At 31.7% G+C, this 22,933-nt stretch overlaps 1 protein-coding gene across 1 annotated transcript in view; it reads left to right on the top strand.

Moving 5' to 3' along the window:
• The first annotated feature begins 3,144 nt into the window (after positions 1-3,144).
• Positions 3,145-22,933, top strand: part of LOC115882846 (DNA replication ATP-dependent helicase/nuclease DNA2) — a 32,027-nt gene continuing 12,238 nt past the window's right edge. The window contains exons 1-14 of the mRNA XM_030901095.1: positions 3,145-3,305; positions 3,359-3,584; positions 3,646-3,802; positions 3,862-4,369; positions 4,430-4,569; positions 4,620-4,759; positions 4,827-5,011; positions 7,765-7,978; positions 8,561-8,726; positions 14,090-14,305; positions 15,468-15,653; positions 17,438-17,686; positions 18,477-18,623; positions 19,900-20,332. Coding sequence (XP_030756955.1) covers positions 3,270-3,305; positions 3,359-3,584; positions 3,646-3,802; positions 3,862-4,369; positions 4,430-4,569; positions 4,620-4,759; positions 4,827-5,011; positions 7,765-7,978; positions 8,561-8,726; positions 14,090-14,305; positions 15,468-15,653; positions 17,438-17,686; positions 18,477-18,623; positions 19,900-20,332 — 3,003 coding nt within the window. The 5' untranslated portion in view covers positions 3,145-3,269. The remainder of the gene's footprint in view (positions 3,306-3,358; positions 3,585-3,645; positions 3,803-3,861; positions 4,370-4,429; positions 4,570-4,619; positions 4,760-4,826; positions 5,012-7,764; positions 7,979-8,560; positions 8,727-14,089; positions 14,306-15,467; positions 15,654-17,437; positions 17,687-18,476; positions 18,624-19,899; positions 20,333-22,933) is intronic.

The raw sequence follows: 22,933 nt of genomic DNA, 5'->3' as shown, positions 1-22,933 counted from the left end.
ACTTATATATATATATATATATATATATATATATATATATATATATATATATATATATATATATATATATATATATATATATATATATATATATATATATATATATATATATATATATATATATATATATATATTTTACAGTTTATTAAATATAAATTTTGACTACAAGATAGAAAGTAAATCACAATATTTGATAAATTATAAGTATACCATTTTTACAGTTAATAAATAATAAAACTATTTCTGACTATTATATTTAAATTTTAGATAGATAGAATATTAAAAAACATACCGGTATTTGCAGATGGGCCCAAATTCAATAAAACCAAAATTTTTCTTGCGAAAATCGGGCTTTTTTCACAGAAAAGGTATTTTTTGGTTTATCAATAATCATTGTCAAGTTGACAATATACAGGGTGTTTTCTAATTAGTCTAAAAAATTGTGGTGTGATTCCTCATGTGTTCTTAAAACAATTTTTATATAACTATTGGGTCTAAAGTACTTCCTTTCTGATCTACAGGGTGTTAAAAATTAAAAAAAAAATCGATATTTTGCTTAACATAAATGGTACACTACCGCTTTTTAAAGAAAATATATTTTTTCCTTGACTGGCCATCCTTTTTCAACAAAATTGATCTTTTGAGTTTTTCTTGTTGATCAAACGGTTGCCGAGAAAAAAAAATAAATATACTTATCAAGAGCCTTAAGCCTTAAGCTGTTTTCTAACGATTTTTTATTTTTTAGATTAATTAGGAAACACCCTGTATATGCATATCACAGGCAACCAAATAAACTAGTAACCTCTAAAAATTATTTTTCCTACCACTAGCGACATACCGTGTTTTTAGTGAGTATTAAATTATTTTATCAAAATTTCACCATATAAGTTTCCAGGCAATGATTATACCTTCTATTTATTTCAATTTATTTACATATAATATATACAGGGTTATTCACCTCATTTGAAACGGAGTATTGTGGCCAAATGATTGGATTTCTAGAAAGTGCGAATGATGGGGTCGTTGGAGGACAACTAAAGCTACAATTTAAAATTATTTTCAAAAGGTACAGAGTGTCTCACATAGAGAAAAAGAAAAAATATCAAAGTTGTATTTTTTTACATGGAACACCCTGTATATTATTACATTTTTAGTTTCCACGATTAAAATAAAGGTAAATTTGATTAGGGTTTACCGCACCGTTTAATCTTACCATTTTTGAAATACATATTTACGATTTTACGTTAAAATCTCGATACAACCAAAATATCAACATTTTGTTTTCCGTCGTATAATGGACAGACGGGAACTTTCATAGAGATAGGTACTAAAAAGTCCATTAATTTAGCTACAAATTGCTTAAAAAATTATCAAAACCTGGAACAAAATATGTTAAAATTTTAAAATTCATCAAAATTTTAAGGTGCCCGATTTAGTGTCAGTTAGTGTAGTATTACAATAATAATTATAATTAATCTCGTAATTAATAATAAATTATAGGTACACCATCTCTTCTTTATCAGTGTTTTTAATTATTGTGAGAATAATTATTAATTGGAAGAAATAAATTAAAGAAAAAATTAAAAATAAATAAAATCATTAAAATGCAATTCATAGCCTGCTTAACTACATTATCTTATGTTGAAGCACAAAAAAATAGTCGTACAACGTACAACTATTATTCATGTAGTTATACATATTTATATTCATTTTACATCTATTTACTATTATTTTGTCTACATGCAACACACCATCTAAAGAGAAAATCGTTAAATGATAATAGAACTTTTGAAACCTACATACCTACTGAGAACTTACCACTCTCAATCTCATAGACATAACTGTTTAGCGAAGGGGGTGAACGTTTACACCCCCCGTAATTAGCAACGGAAACACAGCCCTAATTGATCAGGTCCCAATTGAACGCGAAATTAAATTTTTAAACCGCACGAATTTTGCTCTTGACCGAATTCCGTTCTGGGATGTAAAAAACTACCCTCGCGTTGCCAGCTTTCTTTTTTATTGATTCTAAAACTCGCTTAAATGCAATAAATTCTTTGACCTCAAACGTCTGACAAGTTTTATTCCTGTTAAATTATATATTCCAAAACGTTTTCTAAGATAATTGTTTAAAAAAATGAACAATTTCGAATTTAGACAAGGGTATCTTACGAGAATTAGAGAAAACCGTACAAATTCTGGCAACAATGAGACAATTCGTTGCCTAGGCAACTAGAGATGACTTCTTTAGATCTCTGTGACGTCAGAGAATTACCAGGACTATTTGAAACCAATGAAAAACGCAGATAGTTTTTCAACTGTTAAATAACAAAATAACCAACATAACAGTGTTGCAAAACAAAGTAAATAAAAAGCTCTAGTTTCATTCTTTCGTTAAATTGTTATTTATTTGAAAAATATGATAATTAGGTTTAAATAAAGCCCTAATAAATTCTACCCTTGTAAAAAATAATAACTTCTAACCGCATTTTTTAGATATATAAACGTAAGTCAACATAACCACTTATGAGCCCTGTGGCATAAAAGAAAAATTAAAGATAAACGACCACTTACCCTTTCTAACTTCTGGAAATGCTCCCTTAGAAAGGAAATAGGGTTCGTGGGACGGTTTACACACAATTGCACGATGCAATCCTTTAAAATTTGTTGAATGTTATGATTTTGTACGTATGCCTCGCACTCACGTAACGCCTGTTCCTCTTCCATGTTTGTGGCCATTCTAAACGCACTGTTACCGGTAGGAAATCGCGGAAAATACAGCGAAAATTCACCGTTCTAAGTTGATTTTCACAAAAGGAAAATAATTGAAAACAGATTTTGACAGCTCGTAAAAATTCTCAGTTGTTTGACCTTCTCGGTAATGTCACTTTCTATTTTACCAAAATATGCGACGTTGCGCATGTAATTTTTATAGTAATTATTTTTATAATTTTCCGATCCGTTTAAAATCGGATATATTGGGAAAATATGAAAATATACATAATAATGTTAATAAAATTTAGTTCAGTATATAGAATTAGCAATATTTTATGTAAGTTTTTTAATATTATTTATTTAACTAGAACTGACAACCTTGTTCAAAAAATTTTACCCGCCAATTTTTGACAATAACATTACGGATAACCTCAAATTTAATCATAATTTAAATACCCTAAGAAATTGAATTTAAAATTTAAAACTCTAGAATTAAATGTTTAAAATTATGCATTAATTCAGTTTAGGATAGTATTTTGTCTACAAGAAGAATAATGAAAAAGACAGCAGCTAAATCTAAAGCTTCTCATGTAAGTAAATATAGAAATTACAAGTTTCTTCACTTTTAATTTTGTTATTTTAGGGCTGTAAAAAAATATCGTCTTATTTCGCTGTACAATCTACGAAGAGAGTAGATATAATTAAAAAAGTCGAGTCTAAAGTAGTTGGTGATATAATAGTTCTAGACTCTGATGATGATAGTGTAGATAAGTTAGAGATAAAACAACAGTCTTTGAATAAAAGAAAATACAATGGAAGCTCAAGTATTAGTCCACCTTTAAAGAAAGTATACTGCGAAGAAAAATCAGGTACAAAACATATATATTTTTAGGGTTTATATATACTAACTTAAATGTATCCTTTATTCAGGCTTAAGTATGAAAGATACTAACGATAGTAATTGCACAAAACCATCAACATCTGGAATCAATTCTTCAGAGTCAGGTTTAATGCTAAAGAATATAAAAGACCTATTATCAACCAGTGCCTTAAAAACATATAATTCTATAGAAGAAGATTTAGAAAAGTAAGTACATTGTCTTTTTTTTAATTGTTACAGTTTTGAATAGTGTATTGCTATTTTAGTTGTCCAGATAAAGAAGAATCAAACAAATTTGATGTACAAGCTGCTTCTCTAAGTAAAAATATACATATACTGTCAACTCCCGAGAAACAAATCAAAACTGTACCATCTACCAGTTCCAAAAAATCTCCAAACGCAAATTCGTCAAAGAAAAATAATGGGGAAAAATCAAGCAGCAAAAAAACTCCTAAAAAGATATTCACTAGGTCTCCTAGTAATTTGAATGAGTTTAATGTAGAAATTTTAAAGAACTTTGTTAGAATTACGCCTAGTAAGAAGGGGCAGAGTGATAGTAGTGGAAAAAAAGCACAAACTAAGAATGAAACGACCCCAAACAAAATTTCTAATACTACAGTTTTCTCTCCAACTGGAAAAGTCAGAGGAAAGTTAGATTTTTCATCTTGTGAAAAGAAAATATCTACAGTTTCCGGCCCAGAGATTAAATTAAACAACAAAGAAAATGTTGATCTGATTAATGTTGATTTTGATGATAGTTGGGATGGTGATATGGTTGGTGATTTTTCAGTGTACCTATTGTACAAAAAATTAAATATAATATCTTGTTTTTAGTTTGATAATTATAACTTGGACTTATCAAATTTACAGCATTGTAAAGTAGTAAATGTTGATAGAGAAAACTTTGATGTAATTCTTACAGTGAAATCAACAAGTTCTAATGAAAAAGCAATCTGTAGACTTAGAAGTATCTGGTAAAGTAAGTTAGATCATTTTTTTCATTAAATTACAAAATGTTTTTTAGGATTGATACTAAGCTCAATATTGGAGATACTGTTAATATATCAGCTAAAAAAACTGCAGAAAATGAATGGTTGTTGGATAATAAAAACGGTTTATTGGTTTATGACCCTGATTTTCTTTTTTCTGCTTCCAGTATATCAAGTAAGAATAATAAATATAATTTATTAAAATAAACACAAAATGCCTATTTATTTTACATTGTTTTTAGATGCCATTTTCTGCAAAAGAAAACTTATTTTTGCTGAAAGGTATCGTGGCTATGATCCAACAAACAGATTTATGATTATTGGATATATGGTGCATGGTCTTCTTCAGGAGGTTCTTGTCAAAAATATATACCAGCTTAAAGATATAGAAAAATGTGCAGAAGATATATTGTATCAACTTAACTCAGTAAGGTTTGCATGATTTTGTTTTGTGATTTATTTATTTACTTATTTTTTATATTATTATCCACATAATTATTACAATAAAATCAATATTACAAAATTGAGCATGTAACTTTTCCTTTTTACAACTCAATTTCTTCTAGTAAGAGTAATACAGGTCCGGTAATAGGATATCTAGGCATAGGAATTACATGCATTGGAATGAAACGCCTATAAAAAGTCTAAGCTTAAACAGAGATGGACAACAACTTCCCCGTTCCCACTTCCACTACGACTGTCGAGTTAGACAAACTCCAATAAGATTTGGAAATTCCGCCGCCTCCCGTCCACCCATGATACCCATCCACCTGCCCTTTATCTCCAATATTTTATTCCCCTTCCCGCGCCACCGCAAAACGCCATCATGTCAGTCCATCACAGAGTTGCCAGGTCTACCTGTTTCGTCTGTATGCTACCGATTTACCGATTAAAGCCGGAGTCTCATGCATCCGAAATCCGATGACACGACGATCCAACGGTGCTCCTATTGGTCGAAATATTTTGACATCAATTTTTATCCGATATTTTTAACTAATCGTCCGACGTCGTATAAAGTTAAATTTTGTTTAACTTTTGTACAATATCGTGTGTTTTTTAACCTCACTTTTTTTGAAAACATTGGTTTTTAAAATCAAGTTTAGTGGGAAGTGGGCAATTTCGGGATATTTGGCGAGGAAGTTATTTTTATGTGTTTCTCCAATAATACATGGAATAATACATAATAATAATACATAGGAATGACAGGTCTAAATGTCAAAACTGTCAAATTTCGGAACGAACTTTCGGATATATGTAACAGGCTTTTTTATTTCACACTATAACTTCAAATTTCGGATGTCGTACCATCGGATTTCGGATGCATGAGACTCCGGCTTTAAACAAAAATCTAACGATACGTTCAACTGCGTCTTTAGTCTAATCTGAATTTATTATTGTTTATTAAATTTTATTTAGTAATCATAGGTCATCGTTCTGTCTAGTTGTAGAGTTACAAATCCTTATTACTCTTTATTAGGCGCGGTATTGGCGATATGCCTGAAGAAGTTGATATCTTTTGAAAAGATTTTGTTTCATTCATCTACTAAATTTGAATCCATATTTTCCCCAAAAAAAATATAAACAAAAAACAAAATATAAGTTAAGAAACAAACTGAATACGGATAAATATTTTAGTGCTTTTCCTGTCAAAAAAATATATTAATATGAAAAAAGAGTTGAGAGTAGCTACAGCTTTCCCATTGAAATGAAATTAATTTTAGATATCACTGATCAAAATTTGTACAAAGGTAAAAAGTGACTGCTATCCCTACTTGTTATAGTTTTTATTAATATATTAATATTGTTTAATTCAATATATTTTTTTTAATATTAAATAATATACCTTTTCCTCAACCCGGATTCATCCACTCCTGGATATAGGTCTCTCCTATCCTTTTCCATGTCTCCCTGTTTTGTGCTGTATTTAACCAATATTACCTGCCACTTCCCTAATGTCACGCAGCGACGTGCCCCTGCCCACGCGAGCCTTAGCTTATCTCCCAAGACCATACTGGGGAAATCACTGTCCCATCCCATTCTCCTATGCAAACCTCAAAATTTTCCAATCAAAAGCGTGGCCTTGAAATTGCCAAACCTCTAAATCACGAAATGTCGAACTTTAAAACAAAACTACCCCAGGCGAGCAGAACGTATGATTCAGAATCTCGCACTGAATATAATATACCTAGCTATTTCTAATTCTTGTTATATTTATTATATTTGTATTTTATTTGAGTGATCTAGTATTACGACACATAGGAAAGCTAATTTTAGACTTAAATATTATATTTTATTTTCTTTTGATTTTTGTTGGAGATCTACGGATAATTTTGTTCTCGTATGGAATTATAATCTAACAAACCCGGCAACCCTGTTCAGCTACTCCTTTATAAAGTTTTTTGGGCCTAATTCCTTTGTCACCGCCGCCGCCGACCGACCGGTCGGTGTCGGGGCGACTGGAAGGAAGATCGTACAGTATTGCCATTTCATAGAATTGCACTTGCTATTTTAGAAATTATTTTCAAAGTTCTGCATGTTACTTTTTGTTTTAGAAAGAAGTTGTTATGTGCCTAGAGAACACATTCTTAAAATTGTTTTGTACTTTATTTAATATTTCATTAAGTAGGCAATATAATGGGATTAGAAGATTCGGGATTTAGGATAAGCCAACATAATTTTGATTTAACAGAATGGCTACACTGTCCTTCGTTTTCCCCCTTACCCATTTCTATTTTTTCGATTCTATTCTATTAGTAGCCGGTAGCCCCCACACAAGCGTCTTAAAGACCCGCCCCCTCACGCAGAGGCTCTCTCGTCGTATCACTTCTATGATCACTTCCCCTATACAATGGTAGGGAAAAGACACTTTATCCGTCTCTGTTGTACTGCAGTGTATTTTGCACCTTACCATCTTTTTTTATCTCATTTAAAACCTCCTATTGCTAATGAAATTTTGCCACACGTGTATACAGGGTTATTCACCACATACGACACGGATTATTGTAACTAAACGATTAGATATTAGATTAGAAGCACCAAATAAATCGAAAATTAGTTTGTGGTATAACGGATTTGTAGTTTGTCTATAAAATTGAGATTAATAGAAAATTAATAATATTTTACAGTTAAAAAAAGGAAATATATTTTTTTATACATTTTATTTAGCGGTATCGTTTGTAGATCAAGGACATCTATGCCAGTGGAGACAAATTTGAGGCCATAAAGGAAGACTTTTACTTCTACATTCCAAAGATCCGTGAGTTTTTAGACAAATATATCGAGGGACGTACCAAATTCCCTGCTGCTCCACCGAAAAAGGGTGATTGGAAAGGTACCATTTCAAAAATAGAGGATATTGAAGAAAATATTTGGTGTCCAGATTTGGGATGGAAGGGTAAGTATATATGTTAATAAATATTAATTACAAAAATAAAGATCAGTTTTTAGTTTCTGTTTTTTTCTTGTTAAACCATTGAATAAAAGTACCAAGACGCTGTTTTTTTCGATCAAATTGTTTAAATAGGTATTTTAATTGTGTTGTACCATATTTTAAATGCAATATCATGAACATGAAGAACATAATTACATGATACGATTCTCGTTCATTGGTCAAAGCAACTGGCAACAATGCATATTGTGAAGCTCTCTCATTTATATTCAATATACCTATAGAAGTGAAAATAGAATAGTAATACAATATGATTGAATAAAAACGACGTCAGCGATGGCTATGAAATGAAGATCGCTGTCATTTTATATGTAAAATTGCATGGGGAATATCATCAATTGTCATTTCCAAGCCAACTGGACGCCGTTTTTTTTAATAAACCTAAAAAAATAACAATAAAATATTGCTTTAATTTTTATTGAAGACAAAGTTATTTTTTTTATTCAACATTTTTTTAAATTTTAAAATATATTTTTCTTGTTAAAAGTTATATTAAAATTTAAAATATTCCGTTGTTTCTTGAAACAGGCAAGGTAGATGTAACAATAAAATATGGAAATAAAGTTATGCCCCTTGAAGTTAAAACAGGAAGAGCATCAGTGTCTGTTGAACATAGGGGGCAGGTCTTATTGTATATCCTGATGATGAACAAACTGGGCTACAAAGTCTCATCAGGATTACTTCTATATTTGAAGTAAGTTATTTTATAATTTTATTAATACTAAGCACCCCTGTAAATAATAGTTACTATTAAGAGTCTATTACCAGAGTACGTAGATCGCCGAGTAGCGACAGAAACCGTCGGCTCTTTTGATGTGGTGGGACCAAATTTTCTTTCTCTCTCTTTTGACGTGTTTGACAGATATACTACGTATTTAACTGCTCAACTTATGAAGTGGTCCTATAAACATGGTATACACTGCTCACAATTTGAAATGGAGTTAATTATAAAGTTTTATACATATCTTTTTTGTTTTGTTTTATCCTTATTTCTAAATTTGAATGTATAAAATATCTTACTGCTAATAAATAATTAAAAAAACGATTCGTTGCCTGAGGTGTACTTGAAATAAAGTATATAGAGATATTTGATAAATGGCAACGGTGGCAACTTCGCTTCTTCGTATGACAGATAACCTACTTATTTCGCGCAGCCGCAAAGAAAATTGAAAACGAGACTGTCGCTACTCGTCGGTTTAGGTACTCTGCTATTACGCTGTACTTTCGGGTTGCTCTCAGGGGTCGGGTAAAGCGGGTGTGTGGCCGAAGGAAATATACAAGGTGGTCTGAACTGTATTCCGGGAACTTTGGCAGCATATTTTGCAGATAAAAATAAGTAAAAAAGTTCGTATAAATGTATGTCCTAAAATACTTACTTTCGGAGATTCTGGGTGTAGAAGTTTCATTTTTATTTCGATTTTTTCTAAATAATTTCTCAAATAACCTCAATATTTGGATGAAAATTGGTGTCTGGGAGTTTTGTAACACGAAAAATTTGATTTTGATGTCAAAATGACCCCTATTTGTAGGGGGCGCCACCTACATGCGTTTTGACTGTATTGAAGAGTAATAACTTTTCGACGGTACCTGTATAAAACTACTGACTAAAAAAATATGCATTTCCATGACTTTTTACGTATAAAATGTCTCTTAGAGTAAACGACACGAATGTTTGGGAGTGATTCATCGCTTGATGAAGTTAGAATCGACACGCGCGCTATAATTTTTACATTAAAAACGTAAATTTTTACCGCAGACGTAGGTTTTTAAAGGACCGGTCTAATCATCTGCCTGCGCTCCTCCTACTTATTCTAAAATGTTAGCGTGATTGACAAAGACGATACTATATCGCGTTTCTTTGATTGATTCGTTTTTGTGCGTGAGTCCATTGGTGTGCTTGCAGTGCGACCAATGGGGCATTCCATTTTATATTTATTACCAAATATATGTTTTGACAATATTTGGATGAAAATTGGTGTCTGGGAGTTTTGTAACACGAAAAATTTGATTTTGATGTCAAATTGACCCCTATTTGATTTGGGGCGCCACCTACATGAATTTGACTGTATTGAAGAGTAACTTTTTCGACAGACCTAGTTCACATGGTAGCGACTAATGAATGCACTTTCCATGACTTTTCGTAAAAATGTTTCTTAGTAAAATCGCTACGAGCAACCGTTCTCAAGATATTTAAAATGGAAATAGTCAATACATGTCATTATTGACAAAAATAATAACACTTTTGAATAGAGTTATTTGACTGAAATAATAAATTTTTATTTTTTTAAATTAATCATAAATTTTCTGCGAAAAAATGATGATTAAACAGTTTCTGTTGAACTTTTCGCACAAAAAGATTTCAAGTTTAAGATTTCAGTCTAATAACTATTTAGTTAACATATGTTTAATTCGTCAATGATGACAGGTATTGATAATTTCAATTTCTAATATCTCGAGAACCATTACTCGTAGCGATTTTTACCAAGAGACCTTTATTATGTAGAAAGAGTTGTAAATGTATATTTTTTTACTCAGTAGTTTTATACAGGTACGAACGAAAAGTTATTACTCTTCAAACCAGTTAACTCTTTCAGGGGCAGGAGATTTATCTACAAAAAAGGTCTTTCAGGGGCAGGAGATTTATCTACAAAAAAGGTCTAGAGGGGCAGCGAATAAAAAATCATTTATCTTAACTTTTTTTCTAAGAACAGAAAAGAATTCTAGTTATATAAAATCTAAGAGAATATTAAAATGATTTTTTTTTCACAGAAAATTGGTGGTTCAATTTTAGTACCACTGAGCAGCAACGTGAATACATATTAATTCATATTCCTGACGAGTTATAATTTTTGGCGCTGTAGAAGTCTGTTTGCTGTACAAATTGGTTTGGAAAACAATGAAATCCAAAAGTTCATCTGTGAAGAATAACTGGAAAAGCTTTCCAGGTGTTAGGGTGTCCATATTCATTACAATATCGGTTATTCCAAAGTCGTCAACAAAATCACCTGGTTTCTCGGGAAGCATAGTTTTTGACCAATCACGACTGTCACCTACGTTGCAGGAGGAGGAGGCTCTTAATTGGGACTGCAAAACTGAGAGGGGTAAATCATCCTCTGGGTCATCTTCACTATCAGTTTCCAGATTAGGTTCCATAATAATTATATCTTGAGTATTATCCATCATATCTGTTTCTTCCTCAGAGACGTCAACAACCGAATCTACATCAGATGGAATGTCTTTTATGCTCTCCATGAGCTCATCGTATAACATTCTCCACTAATTTGAACGGCAAATGATCCATTTTATCTGTACAAAGAAAACTAGAGACTTTAGCAACAAACTTAATGCGTCACAGGGCGGTGGTACATGTTAATATCATAATATTTATTGAAACATTTTACCAAAGCAAAACTGACAACGATTCTTTCACAAGTTAATAAGTAATAATGGGTTACTGCAACATATCTAGACTACGAACCTTAATAATAACATCACATTTGCTTACCTTTATGATCACTAAAAACACACCGAATCATTAATCCAACTCCCAGTGTAGCGATTTTCTAACCTAGAATACGCCTGAGTGTGAGAGCGGCGCACTGGCTAATGTAACATTAAAAAATACACGATTAGACACGTGATAAATGTTGTTGGTCCACAGTTGAAACCACTGACCATAACAAGTTACCAGCTTTGAATAAGTATAGTCTGTCCAACAGAAGATCCTTGACAGTGATAGATGTGTCTGTCATTTTAACCAAAGTAGTTTATTAGTATTTTACAAAGAAATAAGTTGGTACAACTGCGAACGCATAGCTTAGGAAATTATTATATTTAAAATTTTACTGACAAGTGATTACTTCAAAATATTGTGAAAAAGCTGTATAAAACTCAAAAAATGTAATCGAGTTATTCGAATTTAATAAAAGAATGGTATGTGCTTAATAAATTAAACAAACAAGAACAAGACACCACATACACTGGTTGCCTGCTCACCAAGGGATAGAAGGCAATGAAAAGCAAATAATCTAGCTAGGAAAGGAGCGAACTTTCAAGCTTTATGAAGCTTCCCGCATTTATGATTATATTTATCAATATAACTTATGTACAAATACAAATTTGTAATATTCCGCAGGAATAAATAAAACAACATAAATAAAACAAACTATTTTATTATTAATAACACTTACCAAATTTTATGGGTACCTTAAAGGTTGGTTAATTAACTTTAATCTTAATTTTTAAACCAGTACCTTTGGCATTATTTTTCTTGTGCAGTACTAAAATCCATTATTTACGATCGTGTGATGTAGATATTTTACAGCTACTCCAGTTTCACTGAGTGTGTTTAGTATGGTCCTTCGTACCATATTCGAGATACTTATCTGACGACGAGATGGTAGAACGAACTTTATATGATGGTCCCTCTTTATTGGGGTGTATCAAAGACTTTGGGCCTGGTATGAAGCGAGTATTATTCCATAAACTGTGACTCAATGGATCTGTAAGGTCTAGTGATTAACCCTCACTCGATTTTTCCTTCACTTAACTTCAAAAGACACAAAACACACGTCATAACACGAATCAAAATGCGCCATCTTCAAACACGCAGGGTATTTGACAAAAATGACAAAAGTTGACTGCAAAATTATAACCTCTAATTTGGCAAGACTTTGACAAGCGTCAAAACTAAAGGCGAGTTCATATATATCGGCGTCCGTTTGTATTTCATCGTTCCGTCAAACCAATAAAATTGAAATACCATCTGTCATTTTTGAAATAAACCAATAAAACTGGTTAAAAACAACAAGAGACGACGCATGACGGATTTATATTTAAACCCATCCATAGTTAACTTAAAAATTGATTAGAAACTTTTTTTAGTAAAATAAATAGATTGGTATGATCCACCTGCTTTTTTTCTGTCATCGTCTAACCTAGAATACGCCTGAGTGTGAGAGCGGCGCACTGGCTAATGTAACATTAAAAATACACGATTAGACACGCGATAAATGTTGTTGGTCCACAAATGAAACCACTGAGCAACAAGTTACCAGCTTTTGAATAAGTAGTATATTTTTTGGACCATTACCCCATTGAATCAATTTTTGATCAGGTACATTTATATACCACTGACCCTGAAAGAGTTAAAGCATATGTAGGTGGCACCTTCTACAAGTAGGAGTCATATTGACATGAAAATCAAATTTTTCATGCCCAAAAACTACCAGACACCAATTTTCATCCAAATATTGACGTTACTTCATAAATTATTTGGAAAAAATCGAAATAAAAATGAAACTTCTACACCATCTCTAAAACTAAGCATTTATATGAACTTTTTTACTTATTTTAATCTGCAGAATATGCGGCCGAAGTTTCCGGAATACAGTTCGGACCACCGTGTATATTTCAGAAATCTACCTAAGGCTTGGCCCGATCCTGTCGTGTTAAGCCACACCCAAAATTCCAAACACACGTGCTTTGATTAAGGCTTGATTAAGGTTTGCAGAGCTTCAGCATTTGCCATAAAATAGCGAGCAATTTGTTATAAAACCATATAAATTATATATCACTGTAATCACAAAGCTTCAATCTATTTCCGTATTGTAACGGAATTTTAAATTATGTCTTTATTTTCGAGAAAATTTAGTCCTAACATAAGGAATATTTTGTTGATGTTGACCATCAAAATCTTAAAAATAAAGAAGTTGTCTAAAAATGTGCTACAATACGGATATAGTATAATCCTTTATCTTTAATTTCCTTCTTCATTTGTGTAAAAATACCTAGCCAGTTTTACATAAAACGTTAAATACCGAACGGTTATTTTGTTACTTTTTCGGACTAGTGAAATGGACTCTTAAGCTCCGTCTAGATATAATGTTTCTTTATTCTGTTAGGTAAGACAGATTAGATATTAGCCTTCTCTTTGTCTCGATGGTGACACCTCAGATTAAAAAAACATTTTTCTGTTATTTGTATTTTTTGAACATTGCGTGTTTCTTTTTCAAGTTTTTTATCAAGTGCTCGTATTTATGTTACTAATATTTTTAGGGAAGGAACTCTCAAAGAAATACCACCTACAGAAGCCGAAAAAAATGGTTTAATGATCCTACGTAACGAAATGGCGTATTATTTGTCTAAACGTCCCAAAGTAACAAAAGATCAAGGAGAGCAGATTTTCGTAGAACCTCACGAAATACCTGAACCTATAAACCACAAGTCTTGCGCCAATTGTCCTTATAATGTTGTTTGTGTAGCTCATGCCAGGTGAAATATTTTTTTCTTTAATATATTTCTTCTATTATTATGTAGCAGTATAAGTTTTCTAATAACTGCATAGTTTATTATCCTGATAATTTCGAATAGTTTGACAATGCTGCAAATAGAAATGATAGTGATAGCGCAGTTATGTATTCCAATGCTATATGATCTTATTAAGTCGGAATGAGAGAAATGCGACGGTGTGCTGTTGCGGCGTTGCCACATTTCTCCGGTACGCTTTTCTCTATCAAGTAAAGTAAAGTCACGATCGCAAACCGCTTATTTTTAAAATATATTTTTTTCGAGAAGATAACTAGATAAAATCATTAGATATGTTTCTGAGCATCTGAAATGGAATTATAAGGATATCGTTAAGGTGTCCATTTTTTTAACGAGAAAACGTCAGTAATCGCGATAATTTAAAAACTCAAGTTTTTAACACATAACACGCGATATCTCAAGAACCACATTAGATATTGAAACTTCTTTTTTTTTGCAATTCGGATCTTTAACAAGATGTTTAAATAAGAAGAATTCGATAGGCTTGTTTTTTCCATTTAAAAATTTTAAAAAACCCATCCATTTAATTTTAGTGCATAGCAATTTACAGCAATCGTGTAACTTTTTTATTTATAAAGATTTTCACATACTGTCTGCGAAGAAAATATAGCAGAAATATTAAGAAAGTTTTTGAAAAAAATAACTACAATCCATTATTTCTAATGTATTTCGAGATATCGATTTTTGAATTCAGAGTTCTAATAGCGCGACCACTGTCGAACACCAACTCAATTCCATTTATTTTTACCAAAAGTGCAAGTGTTTCTAACTTGCACTTAAAATTTACAAGCTAAAGGGAAAATTACAATGACTCGTTAATAAATAAACAAATAAAGCATCACAAGACGTAATTAAATCGTGAGGCTAAACGAATCTGCTATATCCCCATCCACGTATCTTAGCAATGTGCACAGTTTCTCGGTTTATTTCATACGTTTGGCAACGTTTTTACTGTTTTCTCTTTGTTCAGTACATTAGAAATGCATTGTAATCTTCTTACATATGGAAATCTCGACCCTTTGACTCGACCCAAAACTAACCTTTTGCCAGCTCTTAGTATAAACCATACATATTTTATAGATTTTCTGTAAAGAATTCTTTTTTTTAGATATTTTAAGGAAGACCTTTCTAGATTTCCATATCTACAAAGTGTGGCAGACGAAGTGAGTGACGTTATAACTCAGGTTCACGTGGATTATTTCATGCATTGGAGTTCGTTACTAGTTTTGGAAATGTCTAATAGAGAAGACTCCAAACAGATGAAAGATATCTACACTCTTTCTCCTAGTGAGAGGTAAGTGACTTTTTTGAAAAACAAATCTGTACCCCAGAAGCAAACTACATAAATGTAAGTCAAAAAACACAGTTTTGAGAAAAACGAATTTAAAGTTCTTTTTTGAAAGTTATTTCCTAATTACTCAGTTATTTTTAAATGTATGATTGTAATATTTGGCATATGACTAACTTATTTTGAACTTAAATGAAATGTAAAACAGTTTTTTAAATAAATTACACCAACATTTTTTGGAATGTCTCAAATATCCCAATTTTGGACTCAACATAGTTTTCTTCTCGGTTACAGAAATGTAATTATATTTAAATCAATCTTGATTCTTTTAAATCCTAAAAATTAGTTAAAAAAAAGATTAGTAATAAAGCAGCAACCTGACAACACTGTACTCTCCTTTTTCACCATATACAGGGTGTCCCAATATTTCGTGGACATAGAACTAACTGGTACCTATTTTTGGAATCAAAATGTCATTGGGCACAATTTACCTCTATACAAAAGTGCTTCGTTTGTCCGTTAGAGGGCATCAAACTTTAAAAAAGTAAAAACATTTTTTAATACTTTAAGCACTGTTATTACAACTATTATTATTACTTATTATATTATTACTACACTTATTTTTTTTAAATGGGACATTCTGTATATTATTTTTTTTAGTTCATTTGCCTTGGGTTTTTTTGCTTTTGAGTTTTTTAAATTTTATTTATACTGTTATATTATAACCAGATACAAATTTTCCTTTCCATCGTATTATCTTAATAAATTGCACTGAAAACGAACTTGTGTGTGGTGTGGTTTAGTGTACAGGGTGTCCCAGGCTGAGTGTACATTAGAATTTTTTAGAGAACTATAATATCTAGCTCGGAGATTTTTTGCACATTACTGTTTCACAATGAGATCTATCGATTAATACTATTTTCAATATTGCGGCACTTCCGGAAATACCGGAAGTCGACAGCAATTTTCTTATTTTAAATGGGTACCCCCATTTTTTTATTACATAATTAAATTCTCTGTAAAATTTTATGAATTTTGATATTAAACACTCTATATCTAACATTAACCGTTTTTGAGAAAAAAATATTTAAAATTTTTGGAGGAAAAAAACTGCCTGTTTGCGATTATTATTATATATATAATATTCGCCATAGCTGTCATGGAATTGAGCCATTAAAAAATTATCATAAATCATTCTTTTCAAATGGAAACCCACTTTTTTATTTCACTAGTGAAAAGGTTTTGTCGTTTAGGCTATACAGATTTTATTGACAGGCAGTTTTTTCCTCCAAGAATCTTAAATGTTTTTTTTTTCTCAAAAACGGTTAATGTTAGGTATAGAGTGTTTGAAATCAAAATTCATAACATTTTACAGAGAATTTAAGTATGTAATAAAAAATGGGGGCACCCATTTAAAATAAGAAAGTTGCTGTAAACTTCCGGTATTTCCGGAAGTGCTGCCATATTAAAAATATTTTTAATCGATAGATCTCGTTGTGAAACAATAATGTGCAAAAAATCTCCAATCTAGATATTGTAGTTCTCTAGAAACTTCTAATGCACGCTCAGCCTGGGACACCCTGTATACTGATACATAAAAATAATGAAAAACTCAATATACAACAGTAGCGCACAGCATCAATATAAATTAAACAAAATTAAGATTAAATTGAAGAGGATAATAGAGATAAGCCAAAAAAGCTTCATATACAAAATATTTTTACGTTTATATTAAAACAATACGTATCACAGACTTTTATTTATTAATGGCCTTATTCAAACTTTTTTAGGAAGAAGAAAGGTAAGTGCTTGATAAATCTTAAACTCGTAAATGTGAAACCCGAACCTAATGGACTGTATAGCCACACGTTCACCGATTTTTCTCAAGAAAATGGATTTTCTGAACAGAACGGCAACTTTTTAAGTAGCGGTATCGTGGATAGTAGCTATATCGTGGCCAGTACCGAATCCAGACCCGCTGTTGCCTCGGGTTTTGTAACTGAATTAACGGTTAACTCTATAGTTGTAACCCTGGAAAGGTAAGCTTGAAAAATGTACAGTGTGTCTTAAAATATATATTTTAAGTTTTTCATTTTTTTTTTCAAAACAGAGTCTCTGAATTTTATCAAAATAGGATTAAATAGATATGGCTCTTCCGCAATTCGGACATTTAAAAATCTTTATTACTTTGTTGTCTCTTTACTTTTTGGTTATCGTTGTTAACTGAGTTTACAATTCTTCTCCATTGCGTTCTGTTGTGCGCTGCTTCCTCACACTGGTTCTGCATGCTTATCCCCTTCAAGTTTTCATGGGAAATATCCTTGTATCTTTTGACTTGTCGACCCGGTTTCCTCTTACCGTCTACAAGCTTACCGTAAAGAAGAGATTTCGGTAGACGGTTTTCTTGCATCCTCCATACGTGACCAACCCATCTTAAACGGGATTTAGTAATCATGATTTCAGCAGCTAGGAGGGGACTTAATCACCGCGACCTTATAGATCTATTGTGTGAATTCAGCAGCTAGCTTTGTGGGACCATTTTTGTAGATTTGAGATGTTGTTGCCATTTGATTCTTAACAGTTGTCTAAGGTGTCTCTGTTGCAATGTTATTATTGCTGCAATGTTCCTCTGTTGCAAAGTTTTCAGTAGTTTTATTTAAATGTCTCGTTTTTTACCTAAATATGGTGTATCTCATTTTTACACCACTCGCCAAGACCCTACTCGCCTTTATTGATATTTAGAATTCATAGAAATAATTTTCCATATGCGGCAAATTTTCTTGAGTACGCTGCATAAAAAGATTCATGCAAAATTTTATTTTGTTTCAGAGATTTGAGAAAGAAATACGAAAATCAACGTTTTTTTCTCGATTCATATGAATCTACTTCAGTATTAACTTCTAATATGGCCAGTTTAAACTTATTATTAGGAACGACTGAACAAGCAAATAAACTTAGGCATATTATAATTGACAGGTGGGTACAGAATTGTTAGATTTATTTGTAATTTTGGTTAGCATCGTTTTTATATTAAAGCCTCATTCAGAACCTCGAAATTAGAGGAATAAGTTAAGCTTCTCATTCAGAAGCTCGCAATTAGTGGGATAAATTAGTGGTTTCAATTATTACACTTTATACTTTTTAGTTTAGGATCATTCATAATGTCTAAAAAACTTAAAATTAATAAAATAACCTAGCAACAGCTTCCAGTAGTCAGTTGTATTCATAGAGAAAGCCCAATATTTAGCTTATAAAACAATAAACTTTTGATGTCTAACGAAATTTTGTCTTGACGGATGATCATCAAAGACCAAAATGATATTCGTCGCAAATTTTGAAATATAATTAGTGGAAAAGTTTATTAACTTTTTCGACTAATTGAAAATTCCTACCACTAATTTTGATGTTCTGAATGCTTACTTTGAAATTAGATGAACAAACTTCTACGCCAACTGAAACCACTAATTTATTTCACTATTTGCAAGGTTCTGAATGAAGCTTTATATTCATAAACTTCTTTGAATAAAAAGATTAAGAAAGGAGTATAATGGCTATGTATTCATGCATGGTCGACGGAGGTCGGGCCCTAGGGTGGGGATACTTGGCAGTTCTGCATGACGAGTCATTTGACATTGATTTGAAGTGTTGTGGAATTGTTAGTCTTTACTGAGCTTATTTTATGTTATTTATTATTTATTCTACAACTGGTAGTTGTTTCGAGGTAGTAAATCCAGAAGGATTTTTTTGTGGCAGAACTTAAATTAACAGTGACACTATTGCGATTTATCGAAAAAGATTGTAAAATAGTTGGATGTGTAGCGTGCGGTAGATCTCGGTCAAAAATCGAGGGAAATAATGGAATAACTTTTTGCTAGTAAGTGACTATATAATATACACAAACGTGTAATAAACTGATCATTTATGAAACTCACTTAACCTTAATATTAACTAATTATTATATTTTTCTAACAATTTTAATAACTACCAACATTTATTGACAACGTAAAATAAAACAACAAATTATTGAGTCTACCCTACATCATATTTTTACACGTTTTGAATAAAATTAGAACAGCACTGATAAACCGGAATTCAAGTCGGCCATTTTAGTTCGATCTAAGTTTTTTGATATGTTCCTTCCTTAATCTTTTTATTCAAAGATATCTTTTAACAAACAAAATGAAGTTGTAAAATAGACCAATATTTTACTTTAATATTCTTATGAGATTAATGAGACTTCATTTTTTACTAGACCTCCTCCAGTATTTCGACCAAAGATTCCTAAAATGGTAGCCCAGAAGGCCAAGCCTATTCTCAAAAGGCTGAATCGCTGCCAACAGAGGGCAGTACTAAAAGCCATAGCTGCAGAAGAATATTTGTTGATCAAAGGTATGCCAGGTACGGGTAAAACTGCCACGATTGTAGCCCTGATTCAGTTGCTAGTAGAGATGGGAAAGACTGTTTTAATAACCAGTCATACACACTCCGCTGTTGACAATGTATGTCTGAGACTGATCAAGTATGGTGTTAAGTTCATGAGATTGGGCAATAGGGGGAGGATCAATAAAAATCTTGCTGATTACGCCGAAGATAAATACACTGAGATGTGTTCGACGCCTGAACAATTGGAGAGAGTTTATAATAGTGTGGTAAGCCATTTTTTAAGAATGTTTTTAGAAGTCTTTTAATATACTTCAAATCTATTGTTGATGGAACCTAATGGATGTTAGCTTTATTCAAGAACAGTTAACCTAATAGGAATTATTTTTAAAGATATGAACTATAGTTGTTTTCTTAAATACCCTGTATATTTATAAGTTATATGATTGGGCTTGCTATAAACTTGTCAAAAATGTATATCACTCTATTTTTTTACTATTTACTGCATTTGAAAGTTTTTGTTAAAAGATCATATTTATTAATAGGCCTTGATTGATAATAAAAGAAATTAAAGAATTATTAAAAATATACTGCTATCTGTCTCTTGTTTTATTTTGGGAGCCACTAATAAATTCTTTATACCGGGTGCGTCTCAAAAGTGGCTCACCCCTATAACTTTTTTATTTTTTCAGATAAACCAACGAGATTTGGTATGTTAGTATATGACATAAATTAGGATTGATTGACATATCCAATTGTTTTCCGTCACTTTCGGTTTCACCGGAAATTACTACAACTTTTGATTTTTAAATGGTATTCTTGGTATTTTTTTACTTTATTCGATAGAAAATGACACTCTGAATAGAATGACATATCATTTGTCAACTTTTGACATTTTCGCATATAGTTTATTTGAAATTGTAACCTGCGGTTCATAACGACAATTTGACTCGAAATACCAAGTGTGTGGTATCAAATTATTCGTAAAAAATGCTTTTTCCAAATATGCTAATGAGCCACACTTGTCCCATTTGAAAAAATTGAGATATGATTGAAAATACGATTTGGTCATCTTTTAACCGGCTAGGACAAGACACTAAAAACATTAGACAATCAAGTCTATTTTTTCAAGGCTCCTTGATTAAAAATTAGTGTTTTATATTAAAAACAAACATGTCAAAATTTGACATATGATATGTCATTCGATTCAGAGTGTCATTTTTTATCGAATAAAGTAAAAAAATACCGAGGGTGCCATTAAAAATAAAAAGTTGTAGTCATTTCCGGAAGGTCACAACAGGAAGTGACCGAAAACAATTGAATACGTCAATCAATCCTAATTTATGTCTTATTTATACTAACATACCAAATTTCGTTTTTTTATCTGAAAAAATAAAAATGTTATAGGGGTGAGCCACTTTTGAGACGCACCCGATATACCAGAGAAATTTAACTCTCAACCGCTATTTTTAATCTTGGAAGCTATCGTACCGGAACTTTTAGCTAATTTACGTGAAATATACTTTCAGCAAGATGAGGCTCCCCTTCACAACTTTGAAAATATTAGAATTTTGTTAAATTCAAATTCAAATTCAAATTTCTTTATTAGACCCCATTAAGTTTTACAGAATAATATTAGTATTAATAAATGTGTGTCTAAAGGGATCGCACCGCGATTAAAAAACCGATACGATGGCACAAAGTGCCAGAGTGGTGCGACCCCTTTATTAATGGTTATAAATGGTTATTTCTCAAATCATGGAAACAAAGGACTCATACGATGGCCTCCCGGATTTGTCCATTCTCTATTTCTGTATTTGAGGATTTTTGAAATATGAAATGTATTATGCCAACTAAAACAATGTCGAACACCTGGAAAATACTATCAGGCAAGCTTTTAGATATTTGCGAGGGGTGTCTCACTATTGGAATTACCTGTACATTTTCTTGGCAGTCGCTGGCAGTCATTGGCAGTCTTACGGCAGTCTCCTATAATAATTACATGGCAGTCATAGGCAGTCTTCTTCGTAGTCATTGGCAGTCGCTTGGTAGTGGAAAGATATTTTGGCAGTACGTGTACATTTTTTACCCGAGTGAGACACCCCTCGGATATTTGCAAACCCATCCCGTTATAATAAATCTCGTTATAAAAAAAAAGAAAAATATATTAAGAGATTCAGTGCTAACAGTTCAAAACTAAAATATTTCAATCCCAAATAAAATTTTAATATGGGTATGACTATTTTAGTAAATACCATTTTGATTTTTTTGTTATCTATCACGGCCTACTAATAAGAAAGTAATATCTTTTAAATATTGCAGTAAGTAGTGAAAATAAATATAGAGTAATATATATATATATATATATTTTTGAGAAGCTCATAGCAAGGCAGATTATATGATTTATAAATAATATGTGGGTGTTCCACTGGAAAAAACATAACTTTAGTTCATATTTTCAAAAATATTTTTTTCGTAGAAAAACAGACTACGCCACTGTATTCTACGTAAAAATGCTACAACAAACAGTTTTCACCTTATCGATATCATTCACAATAACAGAGATACGTGGGCTATCCCAAATTGCAAAATTTTTGAAAAGCCCTGTAGCTCAGAAACAGTGTGCAAACCAGAGAAGAACAATCGTAGAGAAGCGACAAAAACCGTCGGCACTATTGAAGTGAGGGGGACCAAGTTTTGTGACCTTCAAATTGAGGTACGTGAGAGATCGCCGGTTTATTACACTGAAAGAAATTCAATGAAGGCAAAAGAAATGAAAAAAGATATGAAATGAAACTGATAAAAAATGTGTTTAGTAAAAAGTATATTAAAAATATTTAGGAATAATTTTGAATAGTAACTATCTTTTAACATTTTACGGGTTTCCGCGATTTGTCGATTTACCG

This window comes from Sitophilus oryzae, unplaced genomic scaffold, assembly GCF_002938485.1.
Source record: "Sitophilus oryzae breed Bouriz unplaced genomic scaffold, Soryzae_2.0 scaffold_179_pilon_pilon, whole genome shotgun sequence".
NCBI classification, from domain to species: Eukaryota; Metazoa; Arthropoda; class Insecta; order Coleoptera; family Curculionidae; genus Sitophilus; species Sitophilus oryzae.
The sequence above is the reverse complement of the archived record's forward strand: the minus strand, read 5'-3'. Positions and strand labels throughout refer to the sequence as shown.